Genomic DNA, 15884 nt, shown 5'->3' with positions numbered 1-15884 from the left:
GGTTCGTTTCATAAACCGAAATCGGGAACCAGTTTACTTTGTGAATGCGCATGCTCAGCTTACGAATTTTGCATACGGAAACTACCGAAGAGACTCTCGGCCATGACGGGAACACCCGAAGTTCACTCGGTTTTACAACATCCTGGTTACACATTAAAAGATCGGTGACAACCGAAAGCGAATTTTTACTTGAGAAACAACCTTTGATACGATAACAATGGCTCGAAATAAGAAAGAGGACAATGTCTTTATTAGTTCGGTTAGCAACAACAAGTTATAAATGCGGGCCGACAGTGTGATCGTGTGCGTGAGTAGGAAAACTGACTTGGTGAAGAGTAAGAATGACTCATGCTAGAAAACCAGAAAAAACTCAGGTCCGTTCAAATTTTAATCAGGGTTACACATAGGTTTCAGTACACACGAGATTATTCATACCTTGAGTTTACAATAAACGACAACGTTCAAGTTTCAAACTAATGAAGTAGATTCCTTTCAATTTCAAACAAATACCATAAACCTAAGAGTTTCAAGGGGCTCTAACTAGTGACGGAATTTTGAGTTAAGGGAATTCAAACAAGGTAAAAACTGACAGAAGAAACAAAAAAAACCCACAGATTAGTCAATACATTCATAGAGTCAATGCAATGTCATCACAAAACTAACAACTGTTAACTTATAAATACGTTGTTGACTCACTAGGACTATAGACTAGAGTCTTAAAGACAAAAGAGTCTGATAAATGAAGAAAAATATTGAAAAGATTAAAATACAAATATGAAAAATATTCTAAGTCCCAGACCGAAGCAAAAGACCAAACAAGTTATAAAAAAGAAAATGTAGTCAGAGTCCATCAACGGAGCAAAACACCCAAAAAGTTATAAATAAAATTAATCTGTCCAAGTCCAATAAAGGCTGAAAACACCAGAATAGTTATAGATTAGCCCAAGTCCAGTAATGAATAGAAGCATCAAAATTCTTATAAACAAACAGCAGACATCTTGTATTAAGGGACATAACGTCATTATACCTCACTAGAGTTATCCTCCCCAATCTCAAAAACGTTGATTCATTTATACAAAAGAGGCTTCAATACAATAAAATTCCACAAAGAAAAACGTTCCTAACAGCAGGCAAAAACAATTTGAGTTTGAGAAATAAAAAATGTTTCCAGAATTGTGAAAGCTCAACAATGGCCGACAATGTGAAGGTCACAAAGTCACATAAAACTAGCTTTACCAGCCTCTCCAAGAAACAGCTCACATTTTCAAATTCAACAGATAATTCCATGTTTGACCTATCCATACAAAACTTAGCAATAAAGACAATACAATGAAAGCAAGACAAACCTTATGGCTCCACAGTAGGCTCACCACGATCACACCATTGGCATTAGGCATTTTAGAAAAGGTTAGAACTCACGTTTAAAACATATTTCCCTTCAACAAAATCTCCAGCTACAACAAAAACAGTCCTCTCCGGTCAAACAGGAAAACAACACTAACAGGTGAGTACACAAAATTCCCAGAAGCCCTTGGGGCAAAACACAAAGCTATGACGATTTTCACAAGAACAATCTAGAAAGGTGTCAACACAAAAAGACAGGCACAAGGAAACAAAAGAAAAGACACAGAAAAAATAGAGGATTTACAGAACAAAAACCACACACAATTCCACCAAATTGCATAGCATCTCGAGTTACCACACAACAAGGTAAAATTAAATGCAGTTAGAACTTCTAGAAAAATAAAGACATTATAGCTAAATATAACAACAACAAAAAATGAAAAATAAAAAATCGATAGGAAAATTACAAAAATCCCCCAAACGCAAAATGCAACAAACCACCCAAAACGAAAAATAAGGCGCAGAACTATGGCATTTACACTCCCACCTCCAGACCTAACACCCGACTATACTTATTCGGAAGGTCTGGACAAACAGAACACAAAACTCAGTATTGAACACAGTTTACACTACAACCGTTTACCAGACATAGCACGTTACTTATACAAAAAGCTTTGCTATGGAAATCCGACTCAATGCTAGACAGAAGCAAAGTACCTTCAAATCATTTACCTTGCCACTGAAATTACTCTTGTTGAGAAAAGAACCGAGTACGCCGAAACGCATACTTGCCCCAGAAATTAACTCCCTTTGAGCAAAAACAGGGTACGTTCGAAGCACATTACAAAAAACAAAAAAAACGTTCATGAACATAATCATGTGCCTCGTTGGCAGTTACATGTACGTTACTTTCTTTACAGAACAACAAAAAACAACATTAACTTTAACACATGCCGCGTAGGCAGGTTGACTTTCTTTACCTTCAGGACAAACATCAAAACGTTCATAACCTTAATCAAAACCGCGTAGGCACTTTGACTTTCTTTACCTTCAGGACAAACATCAAAACGTTCATAACCTTAATCAAAACCGCGTAGGCACTTTGACTCACTTTAAATAAAATTAAAAAAACAACACCTTTTAACATTGACGATGGCAGCTTAGCCATATACACTAACATTGACTTCTCTCAAAATATTAGGCTTAAACGTTAAGGTAGACTTCACTTTAACATAAAAATAATTACATGTTCCGTTAACTTCAAATGTAAGTTGAACACACACATTTACATTAATAGACCTTCTGTGGCAAAATAACCATAATTTGCAAATATTCAAAAAACAAATCTTTTATTTACCATACTATTATTTCGTTCTTATGCAAACTCGTTCCTCCCACCATTCATATACATACGTCATGAACAGCTTATTGAAAAACCAAAACCATCGCCTCTCAGATTTAAAGTTCATTTCAGTCCAGTTAATAATCTCTGCATTCAAACATTAAAGTTCTTTAAGGCACATATTATCATTTGTGGCGAATGATCGTCTACAATGTTCATTCGTGTCAAGGTACGTAGCAGGTGGCGTAACAAAACTATTCCTTTAGATTGTTCATTGTCTTTGTTTCACTGATTGGTTGGTTTCGCGTGGGCTACCAAAAGATTCGTGCTGGAATATGTCCAAGTGCATGCTCGTTGGATGGTTCTTCTTACACTTGCTACAGACTTCGCGCTCCTTGCACTGGCTCGCAACATGCCCTGCGGCCTTTAAGCAGCCGAAACACAGTCTGTTCCTCATCACGTAGCCTCGTTTGTCTTCTTTTGAGAGCCCTGCAAACTTGCGGCAACTGGGCAGCTCGTGATTTGACATCTCGCAGTACATACAAGGTAATTTGTCTGTGGGCTGGCCGCCTGAAGCCAGATCGTTGCCTGTTGGCTGCACGCTGTTAAGCAGATGGTTGCTTATGGATTGAGCGCCTGATTCTAGACGGTTTTGTCGAAGACCTTTGTCCCTTCGATAGAGCTGCTGTTTCTGTGCGTCGACGGGATCAAACTTGGGTGCTGTCTTGTTGGCAATCATGCCAAACACAGGCTCATTTGAGATCTCGGCCTCTTCTTCGACAAAGTCCGAGAGCTCCTTGAAGGTTGGGTACCTTTCAGGATGTTTCACCTTGTCGTGCGTGACCTTCCGACTCCATCTGTTCTTAATGTACTTCGGCAACTTATCAACCATACGTTTGAGGTACTGGGCGTCATCAAGAATATGCAAACCTCCAATTTCGTTCTGGGCTACCGAGCACTGCCTCAAAAAGTCAGAGAAGAGACGAAGAGCGACTGGATCTTCAGATCTCACAGTGTCCCAGTTCTCTAGTTTCGTCCTGAAAGCTTGCCCTATGGCAAACGAGTTGCCATACCTTGCCTCCAGCATCTTCATGGCGCTTGTGAAGGCTTCCGGCTTTCTCATTAGGAAGAAACCACTGATTGATTCCAAGGCGCTTCCGCCAAGAAACCTCTTTAAATATAGTAGTTTCTCTGTCTCCTGAATGTTGTGACTCCCGATCAGGAATGTGAAGGCTGCATGCCACGAAGGATAATCCAAGGGATCTCCCACAAAAATGCTCGGTTCTTGCGTGGGTAGGCGGCTCAATGTCATAGCGTTCGAGAATGTTTGTGTGATCATTCTTAGCTGATCTTCACCTGATGCGTTGGTAGAGTTCATTTGCTCAGAGGTGTACGATGGTCTTTTGGGGTGCGGCGTCACCACAGGAGGTTCAGCCTCGCTATTCCCGTAGATTACGTGACGTGCTTCAACGGAATGGGCGGTATCATACTGCTGTCCAGCGGCGACTTGCGTAAAAATGGGTGCATCATGGCGCAGCTTGCTCTGTTGCGGTGAATCTTTCTGCGGCGGTTCATAATTCTTCGCCATGTAGTAGTCGACGTAACTGCCGACACCCGCTGATGTTGTCAAGCCGTGTGGCTGGTGAGGCTCAGCATTGTAGGCCGCAGCAGCGTTGACGTGGCCGCCGACAGCCTCTGACGTCGCCAAAACGCGTGGCTGATGAGGCTCAGCGTAGTAGGTCGCAGCAGCGTTGACGTGGCCGCCGACAGCCTCTGACGTCGCCAAAACGCGTGGCTGATGAGGCTCAGCGTAGTAGGTCGTAGCAGCGTTGACGTAGCCGCCGACGTTGGCTGTAGTCGTTGACACCCCAGTCCAAGTCGACTGGGTAAACGGAGGTCGTGGCGCAGACTGTGTCCTTGTCAGTTGCCTCTCTCTAATGGCTGGTATTCCGCCATAGCTTGGATTTAGAGAGGCTGTGGTGTAAGCAGCCTCAGTGAAGTGATGCTGCACTCCAGTCGCAGTCTGCGTTGGTTGACGACGGACGATCTCTGGAAGCACCTTCTTTGTTGTCGTGGTGATGTTCGAAAAGGGCACGAACGTACCGTCCCTGGCGCTGAGGCCAGGATTCTGGTCGCGGCTGTGGTCATCGGTCTTCTCGGTGGCAGCCGTCGTCCCATCAGTGGCACGCACCTCTTGTTGGTTAGAGCTCCTGTCAACCTGCAATACCTGTCTGCTTTTACCTTGTTTGACTAAGGGGCTTAAGGGAAGTTTCTTTTCAGTTGTAGACAACTGATCAACGGTACTTTGAACCCAGTCAGCAGTGCTTCTTTGTTTTCGCGACAGATCTGGAGTAGGGTCTTCCATCTCATATTCTGAGAATATTGTCATCGATGACTCAGAGCTCCTGCTATTAGCCACCAAAGCATTCATGGCGTCATTGTTTGCTGCTTGAATCACAAGCAGTTTCCTTTCCTCGAAGAAACTTTGTCGTTCGGCCTTTCTTTTGCTGTCCACGAGTTTTTGTCGAATTCTTTCTATTCTCCTTTTATCCTCTTCTTGAGCCTCGGCTTCTTCGAATTCTCGTCTCCTTTTCTCTTTCCTCCTTTCGGATTCTCTATGTTCTTGCTCTTCTTGGAGGGCCCTCAAGCTGGCTTCGGCTTCCTCTTCCTCCCTTTCAAGTTGCGCTTCCGTTTTGAGCTGCAGAACTTGCATTTCCATCTTCACCTTGATAGATTCTTGTTCTGTTCGCTGGATTCGCGAATGAGTTGAATGTGAGATGTCACTGCCTCCCTTTCTTCTTCCACTATTTGTCGAAGGTCTTCCAAGACGTCCGGACGGAGGATTATTTCTGGCAATCTCGACGACCAGCTGGCTGACTAATGTAGCGGCTTGAGTCTCTATCTCCTCCAAGGCTTCGACAGTACGTGGGTCTGAGCGCAGCTCCTCTATTCTTGCTTGTAGAGTTCTGATTTCGGACATCTTCTTCACTAGCTTTGTTTGGACTTGCCTAAGGAAGACGACATCGTCGTGCTTGTCGTTGAGGACTGATACGGTGCTCTGGATTAGACGTTTGATGCTCTTGATCGCTTGATTGAAGTTGTCAATCCTCGTTCGCAATACGTCCTTAAAACCCTTCTCTGTCATCGCCCTTGATCTTCCAGAACGTCGTAAAAGGTCCTCGGGTCGATGGTGAGGTTGTTCCTTCAGAGAACTAGGTGGCCGCACGTTCGGATTTCTCCTTCTGGAAGTTGCTGGGCCCGCCGAAGCATGCTGATCGAGCTGAGCAGAAGGGTCGATGTAAGCACTGACGGACGGATTGTTCCAATTCTCGGCAAAAGTCCTCTGAACAAGGTCGACCATTACGTCAGAGACATCGACAAAGTAGACATTCTTCAAGCTAGTTTGGCCTCCATGCTGTTCATCAAAAGCTTGAACGGCGATTAAGTAGCTATCTGCGCAGATGTTTTGCGGGACTGCGAAGTTGGCCGAACTGATTGATGGGATGGCGATAGAAGAGAGTCCGAGAGTAGTGGCCTTGTTCAGACAATTGAAGACAGTGTCTATCAGATGTTGCTGACACAGAGCCTTGTCTTCATAGTCGCTCCATCTCGGTCCCACGGCATGCAGAACCTTCCGGCACTGCAGGAGTCCTCCTGTGGTCTCCACGACCTGGGTCACCTGAAGGGCGCCGTGACGTTGAATGTACTTGTCTCCTTCCTCTCTCAAAATGTTCCCTGCGGCATCAGAAATTGCAGCAGCGACGCCTCTTCCATGAGCTAGGTTTTTGTTGGCTGCGTTGACTACTGCGTCCACTTGAAATCTAGTGATGTCCTTCTTGCAGATGGAAACTCTGATGCCAGATTTAGTGACGAAATCTTCTGTACTATTTCTCAGAGTTTCCTCTCTATTGTCGTCTCTCCCTAAGTGTGTTTCAGAGCTATCCGTATTTGCAGCAGTTGCTTCCATATTGTCGGTTTCTCCGTGAGTTATGAGAACAAAACAAAAAGTTGTTTCTTCAAAGATGACGACACCGTTGACTTGATAGTAGCGCTCAAGATGAAAGGAATACGGTTACGATATTCATAGAAAGCATCAGAAAGCTTATGCAAGTGAATAGTTTGCTGGTTAAAGAGTGTGTCCTGTTTGACCGACTAAATGGAGGAACGTAGTTTTTAAAATAAGTGCTGGCTGCAATATTCATATACTTGCTGTGAAGTCAAAAAGGCTCCAAAATTTCATTTAGCCAGACACCTTTAGCTAAAATATTAAAACAAAGTTCCTTGTTCAACGATGATGACGTTTCTTGCTTCAACGACAAAGGTTCTTCTACTGGTATCACCTAAGTTTCATACTGTCAAGAGCAGAAGTTTTTACTATAAATGCGGGCCGACAGTGTGATCGTGTGCGTGAGTAGGAAAACTGACTTGGTGAAGAGTAAGAATGACTCATGCTAGAAAACCAGAAAAAACTCAGGTCCGTTCAAATTTTAATCAGGGTTACACATAGGTTTCAGTACACACGAGATTATTCATACCTTGAGTTTACAATAAACGACAACGTTCAAGTTTCAAACTAATGAAGTAGATTCCTTTCAATTTCAAACAAATACCATAAACCTAAGAGTTTCAAGGGGCTCTAACTAGTGACGGAATTTTGAGTTAAGGGAATTCAAACAAGGTAAAAACTGACAGAAGAAACAAAAAAAAACCACAGATTAGTCAATACATTCATAGAGTCAATGCAATGTCATCACAAAACTAACAACTGTTAACTTATAAATACGTTGTTGACTCACTAGGACTATAGACTAGAGTCTTAAAGACAAAAGAGTCTGATAAATGAAGAAAAATATTGAAAAGATTAAAATACAAATATGAAAAATATTCTAAGTCCCAGACCGAAGCAAAAGACCAAAAAAGTTATAAAAAAGAAAATGTAGTCAGAGTCCATCAACGGAGCAAAACACCCAAAAAGTTATAAATAAAATTAATCTGTCCAAGTCCAATAAAGGCTGAAAACACCAGAATAGTTATAGATCCAGTAATGAATAGAAGCATCAAAATTCTTATAAACAAACAGCAGACATCTTGTATTAAGGGACATAACGTCATTATACCTCAAGAGAGTTATCCTCCCCAATCTCAAAAACGTTGATTCATTTATACAAAAGAGGCTTCAATACAATAAAATTCCACAAAGAAAAACGTTCCTAACAGCAGGCAAAAACAATTTGAGTTTGAGAAATAAAAAATGTTTCCAGAATTGTGAAAGCTCAACAATGGCCGACAATGTGAAGGTCACAAAGTCACATAAAACTAGCTTTACCAGCCTCTCCAAGAAACAGCTCACATTTTCAAATTCAACAGATAATTCCATGTTTGACCTATCCATACAAAACTTAGCAATAAAGACAATACAATGAAAGCAAGACAAACCTTATGGCTCCACAGTAGGCTCACCACGATCACACCATTGGCATTAGGCATTTTAGAAAAGGTTAGAACTCACGTTTAAAACATATTTCCCTTCAACAAAATCTCCAGCTACAACAAAAACAGTCCTCTCCGGTCAAACAGGAAAACAACACTAACAGGTGAGTACACAAAATTCCCAGAAGCCCTTGGGGCAAAACACAAAGCTATGACGATTTTCACAAGAACAATCTAGAAAGGTGTCAACACAAAAAGACAGGCACAAGGAAACAAAAGAAAAGACACAGAAAAAATAGAGGATTTACAGAACAAAAACCACACACAATTCCACCAAATTGCATAGCATCTCGAGTTACCACACAACAAGGTAAAATTAAATGCAGTTAGAACTTCTAGAAAAATAAAGACATTATAACTAAATATAACAACAACAAAAAATGAAAAATAAAAAATCGATAGGAAAATTACAAAAATCCCCCAAACGCAAAATGCAACAAACCACCCAAAACGAAAAATAAGGCGCAGAACTATGGCATTTACAAAGTAGTTTCCGCTGGTACTAGGCCAAAGTTTGGATTCTGCCGGTGTTTCCGATACAGAGGAAAGCTTTGATCTCCACGCAGATCCACAGGTCGCCATTTCCGAACACGCCATGCAGCACACTTTTTACGTCTCGGCACTGGCTTGCTTTGCGCTGAATTTGAGTCAGTTTCTGTGCAGTATCTCCTTGACAAGCAAGTTGAGCATTTGCTACGCAAAAAAAACAAAAACAGGAGAAAGTATCCAACATCAGTCAGATTATCAGTAATGTTTGGTGGGCCTGCCGGCGCCATTTCACGAACGAAACTGGATCAGCAACTGTTTGTATCAATCTGCACTTTCGTAAATTCCGTCACTGTCTTGACGAACTGTGTCATTTTCTTCACCGCGATACACAGTTCATTGCGAAGAGCTTCCTCAGTAAATCGTTCAGATTCCACGTACGATTTGTTGTCAAAAAACAACTCAAACGAAAGTTTCAAACTCATCATCCTCCATCTTGCTTGTCGAAGCACCAAAGTACTGTATCGATGTAAAAACAAAAGCAGAAAACTTCGAGGAAACCAACAAATCGACGAGATAACGGAAGGAAATAAGCCTCGTTCTGGCTCAAGTAAGTTACCGTTAAAAATACCGTTATTCTCGCATGCAAATACAAACGAGAATCGGGTCATTGATACACGTTTAGCGCTGGGGCAGTATCCCCATGCTGGTTGACAGAGGGAAAGAAGGGATGGACGCATAAATTCTCTGCTGGCGTGCTAAAGGCTAAGTAGTTTGCAATTCAAATAAACTAAGCTGTTCATTCATAACACAGTTTTGTCCTTGTATGTCTGTTTCAATAGTGTTTCTGTGGTGTTCAATCTTCAATGTCGTTTTTCTCAGTTCAGCCATTTTGCCTACGGTTACGTCTTGGGTTACGCGATTTCTCTGGCTGTAATTTAGCTAGAGCAATATTTTCTTTTGTAGTTTGTGCAGAATATAACATTTTGGGGGATTACGAAGGGATTTTGCTGAAATTTTATTATAGTCATATCCAGATTATTTCAAAAAATAATTTCGCAAGCGTTACCCTAAAGTTTGACAGTTGTAACAAAGAAGTGTTCCTAACTCCAAATATAAATATAATAAACAAAATCTGCTTCGTAATCCCCTAGAGCATACCCAGAAGGATAAAATAAAACAATAATTAGAAGTGTGACAATCACATCTGATGAAAATCCGTGTATCTCCTGTACTCCACTTTTGTCTGTATTTTGACTGTTTTTGTCGCGTAAAACAAAAACCAGCAACCGAAAATACAAAAAGTGACTATTCTTTGTCATCATTTGTTCATTTCTTTCATAAAATAACATTCAGACACAATAAAACATTCAAAATTGAAAAAAGGTAGTGCACTGACCCACCTCCCCTTAAAAGACGACTCCGCCTGTGCCTTTTTTTAATCGTATCTTTCAAAACGGAAACAGTATGTATCCATTAACTGTAAAACTTCGTCAAACGAGTTTGTCAGGAGTGGTGTCCCTCAAGGGTCTGTATTAGGACCTATCTTGTTCTGTATTTATATAGATGATTTACCCCTTCATGTGTCCGATGAAAAAGTTAGATGTGAGTTCTTCGCGGATGACTCTTCTGTTCACACCAGTCAAAAATATGTGGACTCCGTCAACTCTTCTCTTCAAACAAGTGTGGATGAAATCACTGAGTGGTGCGTTTCCAATGCAATGATCATTCATCCGATTAAAACAAAGAGTATGGTGATAACCACGAGACAAAAACACCAATTAAGTCCTTTACAAATACATCTGTCAGTTGGTTCAACTCAAGTGCAGCAAGTTAGGGAACATAGGGTCAAGGTCAAATAACTAAACCTAGCAATGACATCATACACTAAGAACTGCTTTACACATTTTTCCTACCAAAATACATGTGACCTTGACCCAAGGTCAAGGTCATCCAAGGTCATGCAACACAAAGCTGTTAATTCAATACATAGGAAGTACAATGGTGCTTATTGGCTCTTTCTACCATGAGATATGGTCAGTTTTAGTGGTTCACTACCTTATTTTGGTCACATTTCAAAAGGGTCAAAGTGACCTTAACCTTGATCATATGTGACCAAATGTGTCTCATGATGAAAGCATAACATGTGCCCCACATAACTTTTAAGTTTTAAACAGTTATCTTCCATAGTTCAGGGTCAAGGTCACTTCAAAATATGTATACAATCCACATTTGAAGAGCTCCTGTGACCTTGACCTTGAAGCAAGGTAAACCAAACTGGTATCAAAAGATGGGGCTTACTTTGCCCTATATATCATATATAGGTGAGGTATTTTTTTTTTCTCATGGCAGTGAGAGGAGGGATAGGTGGATGGATTGATGTATCGTGGCAGTGAGATGATACATAGGTGGATGGATGGATATATCGTGGCAGTGAGAGGAGGGATAGGTGGATGGAAGGATGTATCGTGGCAGTGAGAGGAGGGATAGGTGGATGGATGGATGTATCGTGGCAGTGAGAGGAGGGATAGGTGGATGGATGGATGTATCGTGGCAGTGAGAGGATGGATAGGTGGATGGATGGATGTATCGTGGCAGTGAGAGGAGGGATAGGTGGATGAATGGATGTATCGTGGCAGTGTGAGGAGGGATAGGTGGATGGTTGGATGTATCGTTGCAGTAAGAGGAGGGATAGGTGGATGGATGGATATATCGTGGCAGTGAGAGGAGGGATAGACGGATGGATGGATATATCGTGGCAGTGAGAGGAGGGATAGGTGGATGGATGGATGTATCGTGGCAGTGAGAGGAGAGATAGGTGGATGGATGGATATATCATGGCAGTGAGAAGATGGATAGGTGGATGGATGGCTGTATCGTGGCAGTGAGAGGAGGGATAGGTGGATGGATGGATGTATCGTGGCAGTGAGAGGGGGAATAGGTGGATGGATGGATGTATCGTTGCAATAGGAGGAGGGATAGGTGGATGGATGGATGTATCGTGGCAGTGAGAGGAGGGATAGGTGGATGGATGGATGTATCGTGGCAGTGTGAGGAGGGATAGGTGGATGGTTGGATGTATCGTTGCAGTAAGAGGAGGGATAGGTGGATGGATGGGTGTATGGTGGCAGTGAGAGGAAGGATAGGAGGATGGATGGATGTATGGTGGCAGTGAGAGGAGGGATAGGAGGATGGATGGATGTATCGTGGCAGTGAGAGGAGGGATATGTGGATGGATGGATGTACCGTGGCAGTGAGGGGAGGGATAGGTCGATGGATGGGTGTATCGTGGCAGTGAGATGAGGGATAGGTGGGTGGATGGATGTATCGTGGCAGTGAGAGGAGGGATAGGTAGATGGATGGATGTATCGTGGCAGTGAGAGGAGAGATAGGTGGATGGATGGATGTATCGTGGCAGTGAGAGGAGGGATAGGTGGACGGATGGATGTATCGTGGCAGTGAGAGGAGGGATAAGTGGATGAATGGATGTATCGTGGCAGTGAGAGGATGGATAGGTGGATGGATGTATCGTGGCAGTGAGAGGATGGATGTGTGGATGGATGGATGTATCGTGGCAGTGAGAGGATGGATAGGTGGATGGATAGATGTATCGTGGCAGTGAGAGGAGGGATAGGTGGATGAATGGATGTATCGTGGCAGTGTGAGGAGGGATAGGTGGATGGTTGGATGTATCGTTGCAGTAAGAGGAGGGATAGGTGAATGGATGGATGTATCATGGCAGTGAGAGGAGGGATAGGTGGATGGATTGATGTATCGTGGCAGTGAGGATACATAGGTGGATGGATGGATATATCGTGGCAGTGAGAGGAGGGATAGGTGGATGGATGGATGTATCGTGGCAGTGAGAGGAGGGATAGGTGGATGGATGGATGTATCGTGGCAGAGAGAGGAGGGATAGGTGGATGGATGGATGTATCGTGGCAGTGAGAGGAGAGATAGGTGGATGGATGGATGTATCATGGCAGTGAGAGGATGGATAGGTGGATGGATGGATATATCGTGGCAGTGAGAGGAGGGATAGGTGGATGGATGGATGTATCGTGGCAGTGAGAGGGGGGATAGGTGGATGGATGGATGTATCGTGGCAGTGAGAGGATACATAGGTGGATGGATGGATATATCGTGGCAGTGAGAGGAGGGATGGGTGGATGGATGGATGTATCATGGCAGTGAGAGGAGGGATAGGTGGATGGATGGATGTATCGTGGCAGTGAGAGGAGGGATAGGTGGATGGATGGATGTATCGTGGCAGTGAGAGGAGAGATATGTGGATGGATGGATGTATCGTGGCAGTGAGAGGAGGGATAGGTGGATGGATGGATGTATCGTGGCAGTGAGAGGAGAGATATGTGGATGGATGGATGTATCGTGGAAGTGAGAGGAGGGATAGGTGGATGGATGGATGTATCGTGACAGTGAGAGGATGGATAGGTGGATGGATGGATGTATCGTGGCAGTGAGAGGAGGGATAGGTGGATGGATGGATACATTGTGGCAGTGAGAGGGGGGGTAGGTGGATGGATGGATGTATCGTGGCAATAGGAGGAGGGATAGGTGGATGGATGGATGTATCGTGGCAGTGAGAGGATGGATAGGTGGATGGATGGATGTATCGTGGCAGTGGGAGCAGGGATTTGTGGATGGATGGGTGTATCGTGGCAGTGAGAGCAGGGATAGGTGGATGGATGGATGTATCGTGGCAGTGAGAGGAGGGATAGTTGGACGGATGGATGTATCATGGCAGTGAGAGGAGGGATAGGTGGATGGATTGATGTATCGTGGCAGTGAGAGGATACATAGGTGGATGGATGGATGTATCGTGGCAGTGAGAGGAGGGATAGGTGGATGGATGGATGTATCGTGGCAGTGAGAGGAGGGATATGTGGATGGATGGATGTATCGTGGCAGTGAGAGGAGGGATAGGTGGATGGATGGATGTATCGTGGCAGTGAGAGGAGGGATATGTGGATGGATGGATGTATCGTGGCAGTGTGATGAGGGATAGGTGGATGGATGTATCATGGCAGTGAGAGGAGGGATAGGTGGATGGATTGATGTATCGTGGCAGTGAGATAATACATAGGTGGATGGATGGATATATCGTGGCAGTGAGAGGAGGGATAGACGGATGGATGGATGTATCGTGGCAGTGAGAGGAGGGATAGGTGGATGGATGGATGTATCGTGGCAGTGAGAGGAGAGATAGGTGGATGGATGGATATATCATGGCAGTGAGAAGATGGATAGGTGGATGGATGGCTGTATCGTGGCAGTGAGAGGAGGGATAGGTGGATGGATGGATGTATCGTGGCAGTGAGAGGGGGGATAGGTGGATGGATGGATGTATCGTGGCAATAGGAGGAGGGATAGGTGGATGGATGGATGTATCGTGGCAGTGAGAGGAGGGATAGGTGGATGGATGGATGTATCGTGGCAGTGAGAGGATGGATAGGTGGATGGATGGATGTATCGTAGCAGTGAGAGGAGGGATTGGTGGATGGATGGGTGTATGGTGGCAGTGAGAGGAAGGATAGGAGGATGGATGGATGTATGGTGGCAGTGAGAGGAGGGATAGGAGGATGGATGGATGTATCGTGGCAGTGAGAGGAGGGATATGTGGATGGATGGATGTACCGTGGCAGTGAGGGGAGGGATAGGTCGATGGATGGATGTATCGTGGCAGTGAGAGGAGGGATAGGTGGATGGATGGATGTATCGTGGCAGTGAGAGGATGGATAGGTGGATGGATGGATGTATCGTAGCAGTGAGAGGAGGGATTGGTGGATGGATGGGTGTATGGTGGCAGTGAGAGGAAGGATAGGAGGATGGATGGATGTATGGTGGCAGTGAGAGGAGGGATAGGAGGATGGATGGATGTATCGTGGCAGTGAGAGGAGGGATATGTGGATGGATGGATGTACCGTGGCAGTGAGGGGAGGGATAGGTCGATGGATGGATGTATCGTGGCAGTGAGATGAGGGATAGGTGGATGGATGGATGTATCGTGGCAGTGAGAGGAGGGATAGGTGGATGGATGGATGTATCGTGGCAGTGAGAGGAGGGATAGGTGGATGCATGGATGTATCGTGGCAGTGAGAGGAGGGATAGGTGGACGGATGGATGTATCGTGGCAGTGAGAGGAGGGATAAGTGGATGAATGGATGTATCGTGGCAGTGAGAGGATGGATAGGTGGATGGATGTATCGTGGCAGTGAGAGGATGGATATGTGGATGGATGGATGTATCGTGGCAGTGAGAGGATGGATAGGTGGATGGATAGATGTATCGTGGCAGTGAGAGGATGAATAGGTGGATGGATGGATGTATCGTGGCAGTGAGAGGAGGGATAGGTGGATGGATGGATGTATCGTGGCAGTGAGAGGATGGATAGGTGGATGCATGGATGTATCGTGGCAGTGAGAGGAGGGATAGGTGGACGGAAGGATGTATCTTGGCAGTGAGAGGATGGATAGGTGGATGGATCGTGGTAGTGAGAGGATGGATAGGTGGATGGATGTGGATTAATGTAGCTGCAGCGAAAGGATTGATAGATGGATGGATGGATGTAGTTGCAATGAGAGGACGGATATATGGATGGATTGATGGATGGATGGATGCAGTTACAGTGAGAACATAGATAGATTTATGAATGAATGTCATAGATAGATGGATGAATGGATGTAGTTGCAGTGAGAGGATGGATCGATATATGGCTGCAATTGCAGTGAGAGGATGGATAGTTATATGGTTGTAATTGCAGTGAAAGGATGGATAGACATATGGCTGTAATTGCAGTGAGAGGAGGGATAGATATATGGCTGTCGTTGCAGTGAGAGGATGGATAGATACACTGAGCACAAAAAGTTAAGTAAATGTTTTGAGTGGTATAGCCCAGATGTTAAACAGCAGTTTTTTGGTTAGGAATATACGTGTATTTGAAGATCTGTCTTTCTTCTGCTCAAAAATGTGTTTCTAGAGTCTGAGCAATATTTGGGTATGACGTCACTGGTCCGTGACCACGCCTACCCTCAAAAATTACGGCATGATTCACTTTCAACCGTCGAAACAGTGACTTAAACTGAATGATATTTTACATGTTTTACATCCGAAAGCTTATTTGATGTCTTGGAGCAAACAGAGCCCGATAATGGACGTTGTAACGGTTTTCCGTTAACAATTTGCAAACGTTCGTTGCGTCAAA

General features: G+C 44.0%; 1 protein-coding gene across 1 annotated transcript; it reads right to left on the bottom strand.

The window, feature by feature from the left end:
• Positions 1-285: 285 nt before the first annotated feature.
• On the bottom strand, positions 286-6047 carry LOC138974823 (uncharacterized). The gene is made up of 2 exons (XM_070347549.1): positions 1347-6047; positions 286-585 (listed from the first exon to the last, which is right to left on the bottom strand). Exon 1 carries the CDS (start codon positions 6045-6047, stop codon positions 2958-2960), a length of 3090 nt encoding a protein of 1029 aa, XP_070203650.1. The 3' UTR covers positions 286-585; positions 1347-2957.
• Positions 6048-15884: the final 9837 nt, after the last annotated feature.

This window comes from Littorina saxatilis, linkage group LG8 (genome assembly GCF_037325665.1).
Source record: "Littorina saxatilis isolate snail1 linkage group LG8, US_GU_Lsax_2.0, whole genome shotgun sequence".
Classification (NCBI taxonomy): Eukaryota; Metazoa; Mollusca; class Gastropoda; order Littorinimorpha; family Littorinidae; genus Littorina; species Littorina saxatilis.
The sequence above is the reverse complement of the archived record's forward strand: the minus strand, read 5'-3'. Positions and strand labels throughout refer to the sequence as shown.